Here is a 24,920-nt window from a genome sequence, read left to right as displayed (position 1 = left end):
TTGTCTAAGTTTAGCTTTTTAATTGACCATATGCACGGAGCGTTTTTTAGAACTTCCGGATAAAGATAAGCCAGCTCATAATCTTCCGGTGAAGCTCATTTTATACGTGCTATATATAGGTAGAGAATCTCACAGAAACTTCTCCTGCCTCATTCTTATCAGAATCTGAGAAAAAAATTATTGCAACACCGTAAATAATGACAGCGGCATTAACATACAGTTTAATGTTATTAAAGAACTTATAATTTTATATGCAGAGTCTTGTAATCCCAGGAAAGTACCCAGAAACGTAACTGTAACTGACGACATGAAGAAATGTGCCAAAACGTGTCTCGGCGAAAAATAAAGACTTTTTAAGAAGAAAATCAAATTACCGTTATTACCAGGAGGTGGCAGTATAGGATCAATCGTTGGCTGCAGCTGCCATTTCAACTGCCTAGTTTTTTCACGTCTTCTGATTTATTATAAAATAAATATTATAACGAATTTAGTACTTTATCGCACTTTAAGTATAAAGTATAGCAAGTGCAGGAAGTCACAAAGTCACTTGTCATTTAAAGAAATATATAAATAAGGCCAGACGACAACCTATAATGCTGCATTATTTAAATACCTAAATACAAAATAAATAAGTTGGTATAACAATAATGCATTCAATATTTTGAAAGATTTAATTTAATAACTACATAGTTTAAGTTTTATCCACAACACTTGCTGCTGTAGTTTTGTTAGTCTGAATTTAGTCTGAATCACTTAATGCAAAGCTCTATTTTGACATCGGCTCGTCAGATGATTCATTCTGTTGCCACTGTCAATCATAGCAATGACTCGCTGCATAATTTAACTCGCGTAAATTAAACATTTGCGTTTGTCATTCCTGAAGCAGTATACATGGACATTTGGTCCTCTTAGACAAATAAAACTTTTCTCCAAATTGTGAATGGATTATGTAGATAAACGGGCGCAAAGGACGCTCTCCTTTCGGCACAGTGCAGTTGACCGGAAATGACTGAGCTGGCTTATCTAAAACCAGGAAGTAATCGTGCATATGGTCAATTCTGGCACTTTTATTTCGGCTTCAAAATTCGTCAAAGTTATATTATCTTGTCAAGATTCACTTGATGGACAAAACGTGTAAGTTTCATGAACTATGGTTGAACACAGAGCTTATTTTTTGTGATAATCCAAAAGCCTATGGTCGAAGGAACCAGTTTCATGCTAACAGCCGATCCGCCTACAAAGTGACGTCATAGTTCCCCCACTCTATTATGCCCTTCCAGACTCTGTCTACGAAGCAAAGCGAAGTAGCGGAGTTTGGTATTACCAGGCTAAGTAAACACTGCTTATATTACCCAAATTCACAGTGACTCAGCTTTTATCTAAAAGCCATCTAGCGACTCATTTCAGTACTACAGTTCAGATGCTGAGCATTAAATTTGTTCATATTGTAAATAACACTTGATATTTAGTCAATTTTGAGTTCAGACAAGACATACATACAGATACCTACCTATTTATGTATTCAGCCTCAATTATAGCATGAATAGTAGAATTGGAAGAAATTAAACATTCCAGAGTATACTTCATATATTCTGAATCCTGTTAAAGTACTTGTTTTCAGAGTTAATACAATAACATCACATGTATTGTGACTTTTTAGCTCAAGTTCTCTACAGAGGAACTTCAGTATAGTAACTCTAGCAACAGTGCAGTAAATATACATGTATCCGGGGGGATTTCCCGCGATCTCGCCCCGAGGTCCCGTTCTGAATCAAATGATTCACGGTACGTGATCCGATTGGAGCGCTTCGAAACAGTGAATCATTTTGTGACTGATTCGGACTCGGAGTTTCAACAAACTCCGTTGATACCGTGTTCTTTGCTCGCTTTCTCTATATAATTTATTTGTTGTTTGAATAACCGTGGAAATGAAATCATTACAATTAGTAGGCCTAACTTACAATGCTTTTAATAGATTGTGATCACGTTAAATACAGTTTTCGTCGTAAAGAAAAAAAGTTTTCAAAAGCCCCCTCCTCCTCTGCTTTTTTCACAAATCGCACCCTGCATGTATCTGTAATTTGTTCAAAAGGGAAATGCCTCATACAGACTATTAAAGTGGCAATAGCTCAAAAGGTACATTAAATGCCGTGAATACTGTACAACCTAATATAAACTGAGGCGTAGATAAACAGAGTAGTTTCCTGTCTGTGGAGATAAATGGAAAAATGCAATGAACTCTGCTGACCTGAGATCAGTTCCTGGCACTCAAGGGTCACGCCCCTTCACTGAAAAGGAACTCGTTTGAAATGCCTATTTCTTCAGAATAAAATTTCACATGAAAACGAATGATTCATACATGTATATAAATAATCACCTGTTGTTGTTTTTGTTTTTCCCCAATGGAACCAATTGTTATCATTTGTTTTGGGATAAAATAGGCGATTTATATTCCGAAAACAACAGCTACGCTGCGCAATCATTTTAAAAAGACTTTTATTTTGTAAAAACGGTTAGCTACGTCCTTTGACGTATGACATATTACATCACTCTGTTCCCGTGCACGTAGACAGTCACGCAGCTCTCAACCGGCAGAGAAGGACAGGTTCACAACAGCGTTCACCAGGAAACCTCCTGAAAAGGTATGTTATAAACTTAATTTAATATCTGATCGTTTTGGTAATATAATAAAACATTTCAGTTTAATAACAGAGAACGACAGTGATTTCGTGTGCTCTCAGAGACTAATGTAACTGCTAACTCTTGAGGAAATGTCTCATCTTTAAATTGAAAGGTGATAATAAGATGTAAATCAAAAGACAGTCATTGCTGTTTATATTTTATTACGTATGTACCACAATTTTTTTCAAGTAAGAACTGTGTGAAATCATTTATAAAGTGGCATGTGACCTTCATATAACATGTCATTAGTATCACTTTAGCTCAACTCGGTCATCATCGGTTCAACTGATTGATTTCCTTCAGCTTTTCCTCGATGTGTTCTTTGATATATCATTAACCTCTTCTTGCTCCAACACACAACAAATGACCTAAAATCATGATTCTAACCTTTTTCAAAAATAATAATAATAAAATATCTCACGTTTTACAATACAGTATGGTTCATAATTCAGAATTTCTTAATACCTATGTGTCTGTAATAACTTAATACTTGACTAATTTACTGATAAACTTGCTGATATTAGGCCATTTATTGATTATTTGACGTGGCAACGTATAAAACTATAACGGCACAAAATGAAAGTGAGAATGTATTACTGTAGTTATGCTTATCTAGTGTAAAATGTTTCAGAGAAGGCGCTGGGGTGTTTAATTTATGACATCTAATCTCTTTATTCAGTATTGCCTTTTAGCCAACATGACTGCCGTGGAATACGAAGACAATGAATCCAAGTTTATCAGAAAAGCCAAAGAGAATCCATTTGTCCCTGCAGGTAAAACATTTCAACTTTGCACACATTTGAGCAAGTAACAAGTTATAAGCATTCAGTTTGTATCTCGTTATTAAGTCACATGACTTTTATTAAAGTACAAAAATGCAAAACGTGACCTCAGATTTTTGTACCCTTCTGTACATCTATAGCATCAACTGTTTCATAAATCACATTTCACGTCTCGCTGTGATGTCTTTTAAGGGATGGCTGGGTTCTTTGCCATTGTGGCATACAGACTGTTCAAACTGAAGAGCAGAGGAGAAACGAAGATGTCGGTCCACCTGATTCACATGCGTGTCGCTGCGCAGGGCTTCGTGGTGGGAGCGATGACTTTAGGTGGGGCGCTTTGCTAGATTTACACATACACCCCCAGACTTACAGAGAAATGTGTTGTTTAATGCAATATTTTGTCTTATTGTTTGCAGGGGTGATCTATTCTATGTACAGAGAGTACATTCTCAAACCTCATGAAGCACAGAAAGCGTTAGAGCAGAAGGCATTGGAAAAAAAGTGAAGAGAACTGTGTTAGATTCATGCAATATCCTTAATACCAACTGTTAAAGTGTCCCTTTGTATTTATTGCTAACATAATTTAGGACTTTTTTTTTTTAGAAAAAAATAAAAAAATCTTTAAACTGGTTTCTTTTTAAACTGTATTAAACCTCAGAAAAGGAGATTTGTGTTTTCATTATGTTGCCTGGCATGTTTAAAATACCTTGTACAGTATGTGACGGAATTATAGCTATTTTGCTACCGCCGACTACTATTTATTTATCATATCAGTAACAAACTGATGAAAACAATCTAAAATGTTTTTTTTTGTTACTGAAAATATTTGGACTAGTATAATTTCTGCTACATGCTGCTGCTCGTATGTCAGTGTTGTGCACTTGTTTCAGCACAGAGGTGTGGTATCAGTACCTTTGTACCTTGCAACTCAAGATTCGTTCTTGTGTCATTTAAGTCAATAAATGAAAGAAATCGCAGGTTAACATCCTTAACGAACCATCATCTGAAATTTTACAATGCATTGAACGCAATATGGGGACTTGTCCACTGCTAAATGATTAACGGTACTAGTTCTGTGCAGATGTAGTGCTGTTGTTACAAACAGGATATTCAGGAGCTGAAGCAACACTGTTTTCGAGTGTGTATGAGTGCGAGTGCCACGAGGAATGAGAGGTGCTTGTTCTTTTGTAGATATATTGATTGATTGTGTTACTATGTCTGGTAATTATTGCACCTTTTTTTTCATATTTCAAAACAGACACAAGTTGTACTTTTAGAGTGATATATATTTTGAGGATCTCAGCTACCACTGCGTTTATCTTTGCCAATAAAAACTATTGTAATTCCAATAAACTCTTCTGGTTATTTCACGCTCTCGTGTTACTGTGATTGTGTGCGTCTCGCCTTTTGTCATACCATACAGTATGTCAGTTTTCTGTGTGCATAAGATGCTTATGATGTTGTTAATTGTGCAGGACAGTTGTACTACTATAACACAGAATCCATTAGATTTGAACTTCCATTTACAGTGGTATAAATCAACCTTTATTTCATCGTTTACTCATTATTTGATTAGTCTGCCAAAATTTCTGTTATTTCCACACACAAAAAATTCCATTATGAATAAAGCCAAGGTTTATGCATTTAGCAGATGTTTGTCATCTATAGTTGAATGTCGTCTATCAGAACATCTGCCAGTTGTTTCAGAAATGTTGAGGGAGTCGGCTTCTCAAAAACTATCCATAGTGGTTTGCTAATGTTCAAGTCAGGTGATTTGTCTGATCAGGGCAGATGTTGAAGTTCATCTTGTGCTCCAGCTGGCCAGGTTTTATGATCATGACTTCATCTATTTGGCACTTCAGCAGTAGTGTCTGTGATTAAAGCTTTAGTGATTGCAGATCTTTCATGGATGTTGGTTTGTGAAGTTCTCTGTGGTTTGGACATATTTCTTCTTATTGTTTGATGGCCCCATCATTCACTCTCAGATTTTGCCTCTATTATTCTCTTGGCATGCTTTGTGTATGCAGTCATAATTGTGTTGACTGTTGTTTTTGAAACGCCAAACAACTGGGCTGTGAAGGTTGCAGGCTGCTAACCAGGCTTCCATCATTTGCCCTTTTTGTACGTTTAACAAGTCACTCATTTCATCCACAGCTTGTACTAAACTGCTATTATTATTATTATTATTATTATTTTTAATCCGATACATGCAATTAGGGTCATTTATTTCTTGATTATTTTTAATATTATAGGAGCATGATAGATGGGAAAGAAGAGCATTATAGGGGAAAGATTAAATGGAATTGCATGAATTAAAATTTTTATTCAATAAAATAATAACACACTTACAGAAACAGAAAGATTTTCATTGTAATCAGTAGTGAATGAGAGAACTTTAAGTTTGAAATGCATTACCTAATTAAATGATTTAGATTTCATCGTGGCTTATATATGAACACACCCATGAACTGCAACCAATCATTTTCTGCCATCTGTATTTATTACATTTAGTCGTTTCACAAGACAACGAGTGACTAAGACGTTTGGCAGAAGTGACTAATACTCGTCTGGATTTGTGAAAAGCAGAGACTCAGGGCCAGTTGAACTCAATGGGACAGTGCACTTTAGCGCCCCCCGCTGGCCTCATTAACGAATTAGGTTTGTACATCTCTACATAGATGATGTTGCCTAGTCTATAGTGTGTGTGTGTGTGTGTAAGGATATACTGAATGTTATTTTGGATTTGTGGGTCTTTCTTTGGTACCGTCTCAATATCACTGAGATTCGGGCAAAGATGAACTGAGACTGATTTAGCAATAACAAAAATAAGATCAAAGAATACAGGACAAACAAAACAATGTGGCATATATGTAACATACAATGACACTATGCGAACTTTAAGGACAATCTAGGCTATCTAGCTTCTTCAGATTATTAAAATGTTTTTTTTTTTTAAAGAACTGAAACAAAATTGCATTGCTGTGAAATCCGCCTTTTGAACCTTTATTTTTAAGATTGCAATGCCATCACAGTCAATCAATTTGACACACATACTGGTTTCTGAGTGACTCAATCATATCTCAGTAAAAAATGATGTGAGTTTCAAAGGTACTTTCAGTGGACAGTTTATGGTGGATAATGTCAGCGAAGGATTACACGTCTCTGATAACCGGTTTAATCCATAGCAAATGTGAAAAATGCCCCTTTAACACAGGACCACTATTAATATTAGGAAAACTACCTTTTTTTTGATGTAGTGTAAAATGTTTAATATTATAGCCAGACGACAGAAAGCTGTACTATAGACTGTAATTGATGAATCACAATCAAGATTCATGAAAAACCGCCACATCACAAACAATATAAAATTAGTTTTGGATATTTTGGACTATTCAGAAGTGATTCCTGATCATGGCTTTATATTATTCATAGCATTCGACACTGAGCATGAGTTCATCTTTGATACTGAATTTTTATTTTCTACAGTGATTAAAAGTCTCTATAAAGATGGCAACTGTTCTATTAAGATGTTAAATAGCACTTCCCGTATATTTAACATTAACATTTCTATATGAGGATGTCCTGACTCTTGTCTCTCTTCCTGTTAGTGAGTCAGTTTTGTTCCAGTCAAAGGTAGCCTATTACTTTCGTTTGATAAAGAATTCAAAAGAACTCAGTCAGCTGATAACACTGCACTCTTCTTTCACAATTAAAGTCAGATTCCTGTGGCTACTGAGTTAACCAGCGATTCACCAAGGACGTCTGGTTTGACAATATCAGTCATGTTGTTATATCCTTACATCATATGTATTGTTGTGTGTGTGTGTGTGTGTGTGTGTGTGTGTCTGTGTGGTTTATGAGGACACATATTTGTGTAATGACATGGGTATGACAGAGGTACTACAACCGGAAGGTGATTTATGAGAACACTTTTGTTGTCCCTGTAATTCAAAAGGCTTATAAATCATACAGAATGCACAATCATCTAAAAATGCACATATTTTGGTGTAGGGCGATAGAAAATATGGTTTGCACAGTTTAAAAACCATTACGCCTATGGAGAGTCCCTGTAAACCATAAAAAACAAAACAAAGTGTGTGTGTGTGTGTGTGTGTGTGTGTGTGTTGCTATTTCACAGGACTGGAGACCAAAAGGTTCTTCACCTGTGATTGGTTTATGCTCTGCTCATGCTTCCTGTTGAATTTCTCTGTTTGCAGAGTGTTTTTGTTGTTCTGCTGCTGGCTTGCCTGAGTTGCATGCTGGTTTGTGTGCAACTTCTTTCCTTTGTATATGATATGTAGGCTTACATTATTATAAATATATAAAAATCTTTTCCACTCTTCTCTCTCTCTCTCTTTCTCTGATAAGGATAATTTAGTTATTTCTTTTAGGTTTTTGTTGAGTGTTTTGGCCTCAAGAAAAAAAAAAAAAAAATTTATATCCTTTAAAAAAGCGTTGGTGCAATATTTATACGACTTTCTATGAAAAAAAAAAAAGTATTTTTTATTTATTTCTAATAGTTCTAATATTTGTATATAGACATGTTTTAAGCTCCCACTATTCTAGATGTTTGTTTTACATCCCTGTTGTTATGAATCATTTGTAAAAAGAGACCTATTATTTTACTGCTAATAAAACAGCCTAGTTAGATGTCCAGTGACTTGCAGTGAGCTTATTATTAGACGCCTCTCTGCACGTTTAGAAAAAAGGTACAAAAGCTGTCACCATTTGTACCTTATTTATCCCACAAGGGTGCGTTTTAGTGCCTTGAAGGTACATATTAGTACCTCAAGTGTACATATTAGTACCTAAATAGTACATAGTATTTGAAAAGGTATCTTTTGTACCTTTTTTCTCAGAGAGCGTAGCAACGCGTTTCCACGGAGACGGCCGTGTTTACAAAATGGACGGGAAACTACTAGCGACACCTTTAGCGTCTATTAAATCACGGACTGTACTCTCTTAGCTCTATTTTTATTAATTTCTTTTAACCATAACCATGTCTATCCCAATGCCAATTCTTAACTAAGTTGATCGAAATCTTTCTTAAGTCGTCAGGTAAGTTTTTGTTCAGGTTTAAACTGACCACTTGAGAATTCTCTCCGGACTGTAACGTTAGCTAATGAATAGGCTAGTTTGTACGTTACGTTAATAAGGTTAAACGTCGTTAATTTGTCAAAAATAATCGGCATTGCTCTAATATTATACATATGTGCTTTATAGGAGTAATAAATATGTTATTTCTATTGTATTATTGCATTTTATTTCCATGTCACAATGCAGCTCGCAGGGGTTTACAGATTAGAATTTATATAACGTTAAACATTAGCACAGAGTAAATATAATACTAAAAATAAAATAATATAAAAGGGCAAAAAGTGCATGCCTGCAACAGGCAACCAATGCAAATGAGCCGAAGCAGGTGTAATGTGCTCTCTTTAGCTGGATGTGTGGATGTTTCTTTCTTTGAAGCGTGTTTGGACAGCTCTCATCTATAACTGCATTAGTTTGCATAAGCAAGCTCTCATGCCATTTGTCAGATGTGTCATATTGTCTCTGATCTCTCAGTGATGGATGGTGACAGTGATGAAATAAAGGAGCAGCTGAGGCTTCAGTTTCAAGCTCTTCAAGAGCAACAAGTGCAGCGCATCCAGAGAAGACTGGAGATGAAAAAGACGGACTCAAACCCTCCTCTTCTCAGCAGTCTGGACAATATAAACTTCACAGAAGAGGACGATGACATGATGGATCAATTCAACACAAGGTGACACATGAAGCATGAGTTCACAGAGCTGCTATCACAGATATAATTATTAGGGTCATTATGAGAACAACATCCTTTCAGGACAACAACTCAGTCCATCTTGTCAGAAATGAGACCTAATTAATTATTCATTTGTAATTTAGCAGTCTGCATTGAGTTCCCCCTTTTATCACTTTCATTTAAAATTCTATTACCTCTGCAAGGATTATTTTAGTTATATTTACCATGTGTTAATTCTATATGCGGTGTGTATAATTGAAATAGTAACTGTACTCTAATTCAGAGTGAAGCAGAATGAAAACGAACAGCTGCATGATCATGTGAGGGAACTGAGAGATGAGAACGGCAGACTCCATAAACTGCTGAGTGAGAAAGACTTTGAGATAAAACACCTGAAGAAGAAGAGAGAGGAGGAAAGATTGGCTTTAGCAGGTAAACAGTGCACCATTTCTATTGCTTGTGGCCCAAAAAAGTTACGACTCTTACATCAGAATATGTATTGCACTGCACGTGGCATCTGCAAAACAAGTAATATTCTAAAGTATTTCTCTTTACTCAAAGAGTCGAAGAGTGTACAGGCTGCATGTACAGTCAAAGTATATTACTACTATTTTTTTATATTTTTGAAAGAAGTCAAAACTCACCAAGGCTGCATTAAAAAAATAAAAAAAAGAGAGAGAAAAACAACAAGATTGTGAAATATTTTATTGTTTCAAAATGTAATTTAGTCCTGTGATGGATTTCAAAGCTGAAGGTTCAGTAGCCTGTTATGCTGATTTGATGTATTTTTATCAATGTTGAAATGGTGACCACTTTTATTTTTAGGGTTCTTTGATGAGCAGAACATTCATTTGAAATAGAAATCTGTTGTTAGATTACAAATGTCTTTACTGTCACTTTAATACATCCTTGTTAAACAAAATATAAATTTTCTTTCAAAAACATTTTGAACTTTAGTGTATACAACAAAATGTATTTTGAAATATGCTACTTTTATTGACTTTGTCACTCACAAATATGTTTTGAATATCTGTCTGATATTTATAATGAGTGTGTGACAATCTTTTTTGTGTTTTCTTTGTGAAGGTACCGCTGGTCTGGCAGGAGATGCAGCAGCAACCAAAATTGTGGAACTGTCAAAAAGGAATCGAGAATTAGCAGCTGAAACAGAACGAGAGAAGACCAAAACTAAACAAGCAAACAATCGAGTCAAAGAACTGGAGAAAGAGGTAAAGATAAAACAGAATCGTTAACTCCTTTGATTTCAGATGTATTTTTTGGTGCACTGTGGTAAGTCAGCTCCTTCTCAGTGTGGTGTTTCATCAATATCATTGCTGTTTTATTAGCTTCAGGCCACACTGTTACTTAATCCCGGCAAGAAGACAACCAAAAAGCAGGATTCAAGGACTGTGAACGACCATCTTGAAGTAATATCTTGTTAAACATGTTCATCATCATTTGGTACACGATTAGACATTTGTAACTGTTTTGAATAACATTATTTTCAATGTGTTTTCGTGTAGAACAGCCCGGTAGTAAAATCCCTGCAGGAGAAATTATCTACAGCCCAACTCAAAATGACTGAATACCGCAACCAGATCCAGACCTTTAAACAAGAGTTAAAAATAGCTCACAAGGTTTGTTCACAATAAATCCTGTCATTTATATGAATTGGTTTCAGTAAACATCATTTTTAGTCATGTGATGATTTAGTGGAACTGTTTTGTCAGGTGTTGAGCTGTGAGGTGGGCGAGGACATCAATATTCAGCAGATACTGTATAACCCGGGAGGCTGGAGAGGCCGTTCTCAGCAGATCCTCGCCCTTCAGAACAGAGTGAGTCCTCAGAACATGACCGGAGCCTAAAAGCGTGACTTTTAATTGACTGATTTCTTTTAGATACTGATTATTCACTCTTTTGTTATACATGTTAATCAGCTTTCATGCATTGAGAATGGCTATTCTCTTTTGGACATTTTCACGAGCAAAGCAAAAGTGCTGTTTCATCATCAAAGATCTTTTGGAGTTATTCTAACATTTGACATTCAAAATAGGCTCTTTTTTTTTTACCTTTTCAATTCTGAGTTTCGAGTCTTCATAATTCCCAAAAAAGTCCAAATTGCGAGATATTGTGAGAAACTCAGATTTGCCAAATGTAAATTCGAACTGCAAGAAAGAAAGTCAGAATTCAAAGTTTATATCTCACAACTCTGAGTTTTTATATTGTAATTTTCTCAGAACTATCTCACAATTCAGACTTTGTTTCTCGCAATTCTGAGAAAAAAGTCAGAATTATGAGATAAAAACACAGAATTGTGAATTGCATATAAACCCAAACAATTGTGTGTGTGCATGTATTTTTTTTTTCCACTATGGAATAAAAAATAAAAGTAACTGCAACTTTTTATTTCACTATTCTAACATTTTTCTTGCAATTACGAATATATAGTGCAAAATTCTGACATTTTTCTTTCAATTACAAAGAAATGCTGTTTTATAATAATGATAATTATTTTATATTTATTGACATTTTTCATACAAAATGGAAATCTCTGCAAAAGTATCTAAAAAGTCATTATCCACTAATCACAAATTAATATTTGCTTGAAACAACCATCTTGTTTCTGCTACAGGATAAAAATATTAAAAAAGATTATTGACACTTTTTATCTCACAATTCTGTCTTTTTTTTCTTGCAAATGTCTGAATTGCGAGATATAATCTCTGAATTGTTAGAAAGTAAAAATTCTGAGTTTATATCTCACAATTCTGAGAACTGTGAAAAAAAGTCTGAATTGTAAGAAAAAATGTCGCAATTACCTTTTTATTTTTTAATTCCGTGGCAGAAACGGGCTTCCATGGTTTCACCCATTATTGGAATTTGCTCTGTTGTATTCATAGTATTCATAGGTCACTTGATACTGTTAAACATTTTATTCACTGGAGGTGCGAGACCTGGAACAGCAGCTGAGCCAGTCCTCTCACAGGAAGAAGCTATGTGACCTTGGCCTGGAGGAGGAGATCACGGGAGCGGGAGGCCTGCTGAAGACTCAAGACAGAAACCTCAGCCACATCCGTCACATAGAGAGGGAGAGGAAGGAGACACTGGAGGTTGAGCACGTTGATTAAACATCTTTATGGGTCTAATTATGTTATAACATTTCACATTTCGATAATGACGTGTCTTTGCAGAAGCTCACAGTGGATTATGAAGTTCTGCTTGAAGAGCTCTCAGACATGAAGAAGAAACTGGAGGCCTCTAAATCCAGGAACAAAGTGTTGAGCACAGAAGTCAAAGCCCTGAAGAGCCAGATCAGCACTCTGCTGGATAAGGGCAAACACGACGATGAGCTGGTCGATGCCTTATTGGTAACAGATTCTTGAATTACTGTGTGATACCCCAATACAGAATAAATAAATATAATATTACACTGAACAAAATTATAAACAACACTTTTGTTTTAGCCCCCAAAAGGCCTATTTCTCTCAAATATTGTTCACAAATCTGTCTAAATCTGTGTTAGTGAGCACTTCTCCTTTGCCGAGATACTCCATCCACCTCACAGGTGTGGCATATCAAGATGCTGATTAGACAGCATGATTATTGCACAGGAGAGCCTTAGGCTGGCCACAATAAAAGGCCACTCTAAAATGTGCAGTTTTACTGTATTGGGGGGGTCCGGGGGGGTCCGAAAACCAGTCAGTGTCTGGTGTGACCACCATTTGCCTCACGCAGTGCAACACATCTCCTTCGCATAGAGTTGATCAGGTTGTTGATTGTGGCCTGTGGAGTGTTGGTCCACTCCTCTTCAATGGCTGTGCGAAGTTGCTGGATATTGGCAGGAACTGGAACATGCTGTCGTATACGCCGATCCAGAGCATCCCAAACATGCTCAATGGGTGACATGTCCGGTGAGTATGCTGGCCATGCAAGAACTGGGATGTTTTCAGCTTCCAGGAATTGTGTACAGATCCTTGCAACATGGGGCCGTGCATTATCATGCTGCAACATGAGGTGATGGTCGTGGATGAATGGCACAACAATGGGCCTCAGGATCTCGTCACGGTATCTCTGTGCATTCAAAATGCCATCAATAAAATGCACCTGTGTTCATTGTCCATAACATACGCCTGCCCATACCATAACCCCACCGCCACCATGGGCCACTCGATCCACAACGTTGACATCAGCAAATCGCTCACCCACACGACGCCATACACGCTGTCTGCCATCTGCCCTGTACAGTGAAAACCGGGATTCATCCGTGAAAAGAACACCTCTCCAAAGTGCCAGATGCCATCGAATGTGAGCATTTGCCCACTCAAGTTGGTTACGACGACGAACTGATGAGGACGACGAGCATGCAGATGAGCTTCCCTGAGACGGTTTCTGACAGTTTGTGCAGAAATTCTTTGGTTATTCAAACCGATTGTTGCAGCAGCTGTCCGGGTGGCTGGTCTCAGACGATCTTGGAGGTAAAGATGCTGGATGTGGAGGTACTGGGCTGGTGTGGTTACACGTGGTCTGCAGTTGTGAGGCCGGTTGGATGTACCGCCAAATTCTCTGAAATGCCTTTGGAGATGGCTTATGGTAGAGAAATGAACATTCAATTCACGGGCAACAGCTTTGGTGGACATTCCTGCAGTCAGCATGCCAATTGCACGCTCCCTCAAAACTTGCGACATCTGTGGCATTGTGCTGTGTGATAAAACTGCACATTTTAGAGTGGCCTTTTATTGTGGCCAGCCTAAGGCACACCTGTGCAATATTCATGCTGTCTAATCAGCATCTTGATATGCCACACCTGTGAGGTGGATGGAGTATCTCTGCAAAGGAGAAGCGCTCACTAACACAGATTTAGACAGATTTGTGAACAATATTTGAGAGAAATAGGCCTTTTGTGTACATAGAAAAAGTCTTTCTTTTTATTTAAATATAAATGTAAATAAATATTTTTTTAAGAATAAATAACAAAACTTATACACATCTAAATTATCTGATATGTACAGTATGAGCTGAATTTTGGTAACACTTCAGATTAGGGAGTACATATTCACACTATTAACTAAGAGTTTTTTCTAAAAAAAACCCTCCTAATTCGCTGCTTATTAGTAAGTAAGGTAGTTGTTATGGTAGTTATTTTTAGGTATTGGGTAGGGTTAAGGGATCCAGAATATGGTAAGGCAGAATTAGGCATTAATATGTGCTTTATAAGTACTAATAAACAGCAAATATGCTAATAATATACATCATGCTAATAAGTAACTAGTTCATAGTGAATAGTGTTCCCTAATCTAAAGTATTACCGCATTTTTCATGAAATCTAATGTAAGACATTGAACAGGCATTATTGTAAATAGTAATACTGTAGATATTCTTGTAAATAATAATAAACAAGCAAGAATAGCAAACAGTATGTATGAACCAGAAAGAGCATAAAATTCCAAACAGACGAATGACCTCTGACTCCCCCCTCCAACACAAGCAGGTGATATTAAATATCTGAGCAGGGCTGATCTCTGACTCGCTCCTCCGACAGAAGCAGCAGGCGAAGTGGCAGGCCATGCTCGGGCATCTCAGCCAGAAAGGCTCCCAGTGTGAGGAGGCTCAGCAGGGCCTGGAGAGACATCTGCACAGCGAGGCCCAGCAGCACGCCTCGCTCATCCAGCAGCTCAAAGCCATGGTCTCAGAGAAGGAGAACAAGGTCAAAGAGCTGGAGCAGGAGATCCAGCAACTCGCCCTCATGGTATGACACGTCTGATCACATCATCAGCGCTGTTTTCTTTCTCCTGCTTATGCATGTTTTGTGTGTCTGGAGCAGAAGCAGTCGGAGTGGAAGAGTCAAACTAACATCAGGCCTTTGACATCACGACATGAGAACGACAGGGAGTCAAACTCTGCCAGGTATTATCATTCTTAGTCGACAACAAATAAACTGTGATTTTCTGACCAAACATTTTGCACACACACACACACACACACACACACACACACACACACCAGAGGTGTAAAGTATTTGAGTAAATGTAATTAATTACTGTACTTGAGTATCTTTTTGGAGTACTCTGTAGTTTTACTGAGTATCAAAGATATTAGCAACATTTTTGAATGAATATCTGTACTCTTTATTCCACTACATTTGTAATGAGTGTTGCAATTACACATTACGTTTTGCATGGCACTTAGCTTTTTTTGCAGTAGTTTATTGCTGCTACAAAAGACGTGATATCACCAATTACAGGGCACCGAAAGTACTATATCTTGTGCGTTTTGCCCTCACTCACCCAAACGTGTGACTACATATCGTGAATTTGAGCTCCTTAGTAAGCAGTTGTGATTAGTCTACCCAGGTCAGGTGCGTCTTGTTATCTTGTTACAGTATATATAGCTCTAGTGGTTTTTGGTTTATTGTTTATTCTAGTTTTTCCATTAAATACCTGCACATAGATCCTTTCCTCTGCCTGTTTTCCCCCGGTTCTCCACAATCTTACAGTTTTTGACTGGCATATCTCTTTGAATAATGAAAGATGAAATACTTGAAATACATAAATACTGTTAAAATCAGATACTCTAAGACTTTTACTCAAGTTGTTTTGGAATTGGTGACTTGTAACTTGTAGTGGAGTAAGGTATCTGTACTTTTACTCATGAATGATTTTCAGGTACTCTTTACACCTCTGACACACACACACACACACACACACACACACACACTTACAGTCTGAAGTATCTCCTGCTATCTAATACAGCAATGTGAGTGAAGGCATTGCATGTTATTTCAGAGATGCACAAGCAGCCTGTCCAGAGTGTATTGTTAAAATCCCAGCGCTCCAGGCTCAGTGTGCTGAGTATAAGGCTCTTTATCAAGCTGCCAGTGTGGAGAGAGACAGACTGCTGGAGCTGACCAAAGTACAGCAAACCTGGTAGGACAGAATTGATAATTATGTTATTAATACCTTTCTTCAGAACATCTTCATTTGGGTTCCATGGATGAAAGAATGGTAAATATATATATAAATAATTGTATGGTGTCCCTTTAAATGCTGTTAAAATTCACCCACTGTTACTAATACCATCTGACTCTGCTTAATAGCAAGCAACATCGTGTTATGTTGAAATCATAAACTTAGAGCACATAATATACCAATAAATAATATATAAAATGCATGTCTGTCTTTTTAAAAGCTTCAACTGTGCCTATGTTAGAGATTCCCAAAATGTTTTGTCAGCCAAACCCCTTAAATATATACTTGAAGTCCCTCTGAGATTTTAAGTTAATATTTTGCATTTTCACTGTTCTCTGGTGTTGGTTAATGGTCACATGACATTACAAATTATATAAACATGACATAATCTAGATAGTAAGTGTTTTATTTTGACTTTGAAGCCTGTTTATAATAATAATAATTATAATAATATGTTATAAGGGTTTTAACTTAGCCTGTGGCTCATTCTGCTTAGTTCTGTCATTTCAATTCTCTGAGAGTTTAGCATTGTAATGTACATGGCAATGTTAATGTGTAATATATAATATATTATTATTATAAATCTTCATATTCAAATTTTCAAATTCTCCAGCTTTTAACATTTCAAATTCCTGAGCTTTTATTTTGGAAATATCACACTTTACTCTGCTTCAAACTATACAGTTATTTAATAAAATCACAGGATTTGATTTGATAATTGCAATAAGCCATATCTTGATTATCGTGCAGTTGCCTCACGAAACCCCAACTGGCAAACCCTGGCATATGGGCTAAGCAATGGCAATGGGTTTTTTTTATTGGAATGGCTGTTTGTCTTAATTTATGCTGCAGTGAAGAAGAGGCGAAGTGTCGGTGTGCAGAAGCTGAGCAGAAACTCAGACAGGAATGGCAGCGTTCAGTCTCACTGGAGCAGCAGCTGGAGAAAGCCAAACTGGACTTAAGGAAAGAAGCGAGTCTGCAAACGTCTAATCGGAGTAGAACAGGTTATGTACGACCTCATGTAGACTGAATTTCTCATGGTATAAGGAGTCTCACTGAAACCAGTATTACATTGTAAAATCCAAGGTTCACTGAATATTTGATGAAAGAGCAATCTCAAACTGAATTCAATTGGATTTTCTTGGCTTGATGTAGGAAGCTCGGGCAGCACTCTGAGTCTCCCTGAAAAACAGGAGGGTTCGTCTCCCAGAAGCCCCTCTGATGTCACCCGTGATGCTCAACTTAGTGAACTCAAAGCACGGTACACCTTTTCTTCCTAAATGTAGTATTCACATGCAACATCATTTTAGTACTAAACATATTTCAACAACTGTTTTCCCACCATTGAGCCTAACAGCTTTAAGAACAGTAAGGAATGGTTACAGTTATTTCCACTTGAGAACAACACGATTACAAACCGTTCTCGGCCTGGATTTCCATACTGGTGAACCGTGCTGGTAGAATGATTGCTGTGATCACTTATTTGTTTCCTGGCTACTAGTTTCTCTCTGTAGCTGGTCAAGCGTGCTATTCGAGCAATGTAAACAAAAATATCTGATCATCCTCTATAAAGCGGTGACTATTTACATCTCATACCATCTGTAAACACTTGCATTACCAAGGCGATGACTGACGCATTAGTATTACGAGCTCTATTATCTGTTAATAGAACAGTTAAGCGGGATAGTGGAGAAGCGGCTATACAGTATACATTCCCAGTCTCTAGATCACTGAATTGCTCATTTTGTTCACAGTATTTTGCCCTGATTGTGAGAAGAAATCTGCAGAATCCTGTGGAATGGATTTAAATATAGTTCTTTAGTTCTGAAGTGAAATTTATGTAGGAATCCATGAGATATGGAATTTTAAGTAAGGGGGGAAAAAATTCCCATGCAAATTTTGCAACGGGTTTGATTTGGTCACGTGTTTTAGGTCACAGTTTGATTCGCCGTGTTGACCTACAAAAAAACGTTTGGTTTCAAAATGACTTCTGTGCAAGTTGTGCTTCATACATCACAATTGACAATATACAGTATATCATAGACCTTTTGCCTGTGAAATGCTTTTGAAATTTCGTTAATGTGATGGCATCTTCCTGCTGCTAGCAAAACCTGCAAATTTACTGGACACTTGCACTCGCCTTTATTTATTGAAACTGCCTTTATGTTGAAGTGAAATGACGGTCACGCTTGACCCTTCAGTATTTACCTAGGTTTTGAAGTCAAACATAACAAATGCATCATGTGCATTTAAAAGCACACACATCTGACAAGTCGCTTTAAACTGTAGGCTTAGTTTGAAGTGCTTAATATAAAGCACATCTCATGCGTGATTAGGAAAACTTATACTTTTCCTGCAGCAGCTCTCTCTGTACACACTTAACTCAGGTCACTTTGAACGTGATTGCACATACTAGCAACACTATTTGGGTATCATTCATGTAGGTAGAATAAATACAGTGTTCTGTCATGAAACGCTAGATGGCGTAATCTGATATAATCACATCATTATTCACATGGTGCAGCTGATTGGATTCTTTTGCATCAGCAGCCAATGAGCTTGCTGCTCAATATTCAAATACTCGGCTAGTGTTTGCTGGAGCAGTGCGCTTCAGCAACCCTCCACCTTCCCCAGCTCCACCTGTGTAAATCTGCTTTAGGGTGATTCATGTATGCTATATGGGGGTTGCTCTTTCACAGTAGCAGCAGCAGCGTAGCAGATCTGTTCCGGCAAGACACATTAACATTGCCGTGTACATTACTATGCCCAACTCTCCGAGAATTGAAATGTCAGAACTAAACAGAATGAACCACAGGCTAAGTTAAAACCCTTATACATAATATGAGCAGTTGTAGTAGTGATGCTCTTTCAAACTGCTTGCTCCAGTTTTTTTTTTTTGTCCATACAGGTTGGAACTGCAACTAGAAGAAAATGAAACCTTGAGAACCGCTCTGAAGAATGCCTTGAAGGAAAAGAAAGAAGGCTTGCAATTCTACAAGGACATGCTGACCCAAGCAAAACAGGAATTCCAGCAGGCCCAAAGAAAGCATGAGCAGGGGACTTAGACTGGACTGATGAAGGGTCTAACAAACACAGATCCCTGAAGGACAACACTGGCATTAAGGGGACGCTCGCTCTGTATGTTGCCATGTTTGCTGTTGACAACACATTCACACGCATGCACGTACAAAACAGATGACTTGAGTTCGATCAGCATTGTGAAGACATGAGATATGATTGAGATATGATACATGTTTCACTTTTTTGCTGGAGGAACACTTGTGAAAAGAATATAATAATAATGAGTTCCTGTTTGTTTATTAACAGTAGGAACATTTTAAGAAATGATTGCGGTAAACCAAGTGTTTTTTCTCTTTTTGGCACTCAAAAGTGGAAACAAACTTTCCTGCCTTCTTTTCTGACGCACATTGCTCATTAATATTTGATTTGTGTGTCGTGGTGTGAAACCAAAAATGAAAAGCAAAACCAAAATTAGCTCGGCAGAATGTGCACCGTCCCCTGCTCAAGCGATACATGTGTGATGACTTGACCCCTCGCTTACCGTGTCTCTCCTCTTGTTTACATTTAGCGTATCAGCCGGCGCATTCATGCTGCCATACATGAGTTATTCTCTTTCCTATGTGGCCGGAGGGGGTTTGAGGCCTCCCCTCCCGATGCTGCTCCACCACGCTTAATTTAAACCTGTGGCTGAACCAGTGTGCTCCTCTTGAAACAGCGCACTATTTCATCTTCCCAGAAGCCTGAGGGACACTGGCAAGCCCAAGGCTGTTATGAGTGCAAGCACCACAAGACCAAAATATCATCCAGGATTGGAAATGATGGAAACGAAGCCTTATTTACAGTGAAGAAATAAAAAGAACTTGTGTTTGAAATGATATTGTAGATAACAGATGTTCAACAAGCAAAGGGACATTTGACACAGCTTAATTGCAATTGTAAAGGCTGGCGTGGCGCCTTAAAGGGGCAGTTCACCAAAAAATGAAAATTCTGTCAAAACTTCCTTTGTTAAAAAGAAGTAAAGCATACTTTTAAAGAGCGTACTTAATATGGGAATAATATATTTGAAAAGAATATACTTGAGTGCAAGCTGAATGTTGGGCTTTCAGACATTTAATTGCATGCTATTTGTAAAATTAAAATGTATTGTAAAATGTATTGACCCACTTAAGTAGAATGTAATCTTAACCTTTATAAGTAATTGCAGAATTACTTCTGTTGTCTTAGAAATATGGTTAATTGTGTTGTCAAATGTACTGACGATCATTTATGGCAAACTAAAATATATTTAATGTCATTTCTATTGAAATTTGAATGTCTTGTATTTAAATATATTTGTAATTACACATTTGTAATGATTAAGTACACTTCAAATAAAAAATATATAAATGTAATATATAATCTATTATCGAATAACACACTACAGTTAAAGTTATGATTTAATATGGTTTTTATGCTTTAGTATTTTATGTTAGTCAACACATTAAAATAAGTCTACTTCTTTAAAGCACATCACACGAATATTAAAATGATTTAAGACAAACTTTTAATTTGACATTATTACAAAAGTGCACTAATTAAAATGTCTTGTGTTGTGTAATTTCTGCAAGTACAGTTTAAAAAAAAAAAAAACTTTAAAATTTGAAGTACTCAACATCAATTAAGCGAACCTCTTTTTTACAAGGGTTACTTAACCTTTCCAGACCCATAAGACTTCTCTTCATCTTCAACTTTGTAAAAATAATCCAAATGAATTCAAGTCTTCTGAAGAGATATAATCGCTTTATATGATGAACAGATTTAATTTATAGGCTTTTATTCATTTATTGATTCATTTAACATTGATCAACACACATACATAGAACTCATTAAATATGGTTAAAAAAGGAAGATCAGCCGTGCTTGATGCACAAGATGATTTGTTCTTGTTTTTGATGTGTGAAAGTTTTGTTTGCATTGACTTTGAATGGATAGATACAAATGATGAGAGCATATGACAAATATCTTACTTTGTGTTCTGAAGATGAACAAAGTCTTATGGGTTTGAAACAACATGAGAGTAAGTAAATGATGACAGATATGTCATTTTTGGATGAACTAACCCTTTTACTATTGCAAGAAATTGCAAAGCTGACAAATGTTTCTCGAGTGACCACTCAGTTGTCAACAAATGGTGTCCAGTATTGTCGGGACTCAAACCTGGGACGCCCGCAGAGCAATGGTGCTGTATGTCGGCGTGCTGCCCACAAGGCTATCAGCGCCGATAATATTCATTTTTTAATAATATTAAATAAAGCTGGTAGAAAAACAGTAGTATCAGTCAGGACATTGACATGCCTGAAGATTTGAAGCCCACCGCAGCTGTAAAACCCACGATCAGCAGTTTCTGCATCTGGCAAAGCCTTTGTGGTAGTGCCACAAGAATGTCTCCAAACAGAAACGTTTCTATAGGCCTGCATGCTTTTGCATTTACAATTACAATGTTTGAAACATAAAAGCTCTATTCCAGAATCTAGTGAGATTACATTTTTAAGGCATCATAGTGCCCAAATGGTGTATTTTCTTGTCAACAAGATCTCAGGGTGTCGCTACAATAACAGACCGCCATGCTATTACAGACTATTGGTATTTTCATGTTTTCCTGTATCCTGGAATAGTGTATACAACTTGACATCCACAATCCAAGCAAGCATTTATCATTGACTGCTTCAAGTTATATCAGGCCTTTAATGTAGGGCCATGCTACTCTTTATATGCGTGGCTAAAAAAAAAAAAAAATCCCCTTGTTTTCTGTATATGATTGATAGGTGATAAATCAAAGAAAACTGAGTAGATAATCTAATCATAATCTGATCATAAATTTTGGTTTGACTATATATATATATATATATATATATATACACAGTCAAACCAAAATTTATTCAGACACCTTTCAACATTTCTCACATTATCACAGTTTATTCACTATAGTTTAGAAAATAGTAGTAAAATATGACAAGAACTCAGAGTTAAACTGTGTCAGAACAAATTCATCTTGATAATGTCAGATACCTTTGATGGTTATGAAATGGATTACAATCAACCAAAAATTATTCAGACAACTGTTAGTATGACAATATTTACACAACTATCAATGCTTTGTGGGCCACCCTTAGCAATGCTTAATTTTGTTCAGTATGTGGTGTAAAAAGTTTGCATTAGCAATTAAAGGAATAAAAAACATGCCTAAATTATTTTGGTCAAGTCAAGTCACCTTTATTTAAATAGCGCTATATACAGATTGTGTCAAAGCACTTAACAGTATCAAATTGGAGGATAGAGTGTCAGTAATGTATAATGATAAGATTAAACACTCAATTTTCAATTTTCAGTTAAAGGCATTTCATTATTGAATTCAGAGATGTCATTGTCTAGCTCAGTTTAGTTTAAATAATATCTGTGCAATCAAATCGGCGATAATCGCTAGAAATTAAGTGTCCCCAACTGAGCAAGCCATTTTGGTCCCAAATTTTTATCAGTTTTAGGCTACTGGTAGTCCACTGTATGAAGAATTTTTGGGTGTAATATGTCAGTTTACTTTTTGCTATCCTCACTTACATAAATTAACTATAGTGTCCTGCACCCACTAGTAAAAAATTTAAATATATCTGGTGTTTGAATATTCTTTTGACTGTATATGTTTATTTTTATGATGCACAAGATGCACAAAAATGAAATATATTTTCCAAAACATTACTTTAAAAAAGCATTTTTAAAAATTGTGAAAATCAACATCCATAAACCTAAAAAAGTCTTGTTCCAAATTTGAGGTTGATATCTCAAAAAAATGAGCTTTCAGTAAGTTTTTTTTCCTCACTGTATGAAATTCAAGAACCATGTAATTATTTTGAATCATGTTTTTGTTTTGTGTGTGTGTGTGTGTGTTCACATAACAAGTGCCAAAAACTCCTACCATGATGGGAAAGAAAAAAAAAAAAAAAATCTAAAAATGAAAACGTCAATTTTTTCTTTCAAACATGACCTAAGAAAATGACCTTAAGTTTTGTTTTTAGGATTAAAGTAATCCAATATTTTCATTGTCGGCCCATAAAATTATATTGACCTCTCTATAATACTTACTAATATTATATTTTATATTATTATATATTATGAATAAATAATAATTTTTAAAATACTTATTATTTTACTAAATGACAATTTTAGGTGCAAAACGATTTCAGTACTCGTTTCAAAACACTTGGTACAGTGAAGAGGCATTAGGAAACCCATCACTTTGAAATATGTGGCTTTAAACCAAACAGATTGGCATTGTTTTGCAGGACCCCATAGCCCTGAAAGGTTCAGATTTATTCCCAAATACCCAGCAATAACCCACCGAGCCAAATGCATACTTGTGTCAACAGCGTGTACGTAAACAGACTCACCTATTTGTCATTCCATCTTTGAATGGGCTCTTTCTCTGCGCCGCTCCTCCAAGGTATTCCCTCGTTCCGGACCAGTGCTTCCTCCACACCATTGACTACATCCAGGAACTTGAGTAAATAAGTCCCTGCTGTGCAGGCAGAGGTTAAAGTGGACTGTGCCAGTTTTGACAGCGTCGTGAAAGAGGTGAGAGCAAATCACAGTCGTGTGAATACATGCATTCATTTCGCACCGCGATTATGAAAGAAATCAAACTTTAGCATGTTGGTTAACTGAAGTGTATCAGGTCACATTTTACATGACGGTTTCCAGGCTACATAGCAATTACAGAAAACATGTAATCAGTATGCAATCATTAATTACTTAGCTTGCAATTAAAAATGATTGAATGCTGTACACATTACTGGAGTCATTAATTGTAGTCACATGCACAGTGTTTTATGTGGACACTAATCAAGTGCCGGGAGACAAATAAAAAACCTGGGCCTAAATCAAGCACTAGTTGTTGTTCTGGCATTAAAACTGCACAGTGAATTAAACGTATTGCTACATGGTTATACTGTTTGAAGCACAACAATGCATAAACAAAAACTTTTAATTTTTTTTAATGTATTTATTTTTGTTAAGAATTGAACAGTTTATTGAACCTTAAAAAAGTTTGCATTTGTGTACCATATTACTTTTATCATAGGCTTTTATGGCTCATATAGTATCATGTAGTGAGAATATGGAGGGAAAAAAACAGCACAGTTTATTCAGAAGCCCAAACTGAGCAAAACTATGCAATTTGGTGCAGATGCTGATATTTATAAGGCCAAAAAGTGATTGTAATTGTAGCCTGTAATATCTTTATAACAGTAACTAACATTACATAAAATGATGTAAATATCAGTCACTGTCTTCCAATAATGTCTGAGTGAGATGATACTGTATATAAATGCTTAGTTTTAAGATCAAAACATATTATAATACAACGCAATACAAGGATGACTGAGAGATGAACAAATAAACGTTCCTCAAAAGCCTGATGATCATATCTGAGACTCACATGAGCATGATTTTTTTTTTTTTCTAAAAATAATGTATGGGTAATAAAACAAAAGTAAAGTTGCTTCAAGTGTTCATCACATTACTAACAATAGGCCTATATTCTTATGTTTAAAAAAAAAAAAAATCAGTTAAGATTTAATTCACAGCAAAAAGACACATGAACCATGAAGGGAGATGTTTTAAAATAATGCTAAAAGGTATTTTACTTGCTAAAAAGTATAAACTGTCAGTCATCCG

The 24,920-nt window shown here is 36.4% G+C and overlaps 2 protein-coding genes across 3 annotated transcripts; both read left to right on the top strand.

Moving 5' to 3' along the window:
* The first annotated feature begins 2,495 nt into the window (after positions 1-2,495).
* On the top strand, positions 2,496-4,834 carry higd1a (HIG1 hypoxia inducible domain family, member 1A). The gene is made up of 4 exons (XM_058751320.1): positions 2,496-2,642; positions 3,362-3,455; positions 3,657-3,791; positions 3,881-4,834. Exons 2-4 carry the CDS (start codon positions 3,380-3,382, stop codon positions 3,967-3,969), a joined length of 300 nt encoding a protein of 99 aa, XP_058607303.1. The 5' UTR covers positions 2,496-2,642; positions 3,362-3,379; the 3' UTR covers positions 3,970-4,834.
* Positions 4,835-8,162: 3,328 nt separating this feature from the next.
* On the top strand, positions 8,163-20,520 carry ccdc13 (coiled-coil domain containing 13). Of its 2 annotated transcripts, XR_009268916.1 has the most exons (16): positions 8,163-8,522; positions 9,033-9,228; positions 9,512-9,660; positions 10,315-10,457; positions 10,575-10,655; positions 10,752-10,865; positions 10,959-11,063; positions 12,174-12,338; positions 12,420-12,596; positions 14,768-14,974; positions 15,050-15,132; positions 16,011-16,151; positions 17,046-17,197; positions 17,349-17,454; positions 19,102-19,331; positions 19,783-20,520. XR_009268916.1 is itself a non-coding variant. In XM_058764215.1 (15 exons), exons 2-15 carry the CDS (start codon positions 9,035-9,037, stop codon positions 19,256-19,258), a joined length of 1,974 nt encoding a protein of 657 aa, XP_058620198.1. In that variant the 5' UTR covers positions 8,164-8,522; positions 9,033-9,034; the 3' UTR covers positions 19,259-20,520. The 2 variants fall into 2 exon arrangements, 1 of the variants encoding a protein (XP_058620198.1); XM_058764215.1 differs by having other exon boundaries at positions 8,164-8,522; positions 19,102-20,520.
* Positions 20,521-24,920: the final 4,400 nt, after the last annotated feature.

The sequence above is a fragment of the Onychostoma macrolepis genome, chromosome 02 (genome assembly GCF_012432095.1).
Source record: "Onychostoma macrolepis isolate SWU-2019 chromosome 02, ASM1243209v1, whole genome shotgun sequence".
Lineage (NCBI taxonomy): Eukaryota > Metazoa > Chordata > Actinopteri > Cypriniformes > Cyprinidae > Onychostoma > Onychostoma macrolepis.
This window is presented reverse-complemented; position numbering and strand designations above follow the sequence as displayed.

Bases quoted from the DNA above. Each gene is read 5' to 3' on its own strand.
- higd1a (XM_058751320.1), top strand. From the start codon at position 3,380: ATGACTGCCGTGGAATACGAAGACAATGAATCCAAGTTTATCAGAAAA. The intron at 3,456-3,656 runs GTAAAACATTTC...ATGTCTTTTAAG, and splicing joins GAATCCATTTGTCCCTGCAG to GGATGGCTGGGTTCTTTGCC. The intron at 3,792-3,880 runs GTGGGGCGCTTT...TATTGTTTGCAG, and splicing joins GGTGGGAGCGATGACTTTAG to GGGTGATCTATTCTATGTAC.
- ccdc13 (XM_058764215.1), top strand. From the start codon at position 9,035: ATGGATGGTGACAGTGATGAAATAAAGGAGCAGCTGAGGCTTCAGTTT. The intron at 9,661-10,314 runs GTAAACAGTGCA...TTCTTTGTGAAG, and splicing joins GGAAAGATTGGCTTTAGCAG to GTACCGCTGGTCTGGCAGGA. The intron at 15,133-16,010 runs GTATTATCATTC...ATGTTATTTCAG, and splicing joins AGGGAGTCAAACTCTGCCAG to AGATGCACAAGCAGCCTGTC.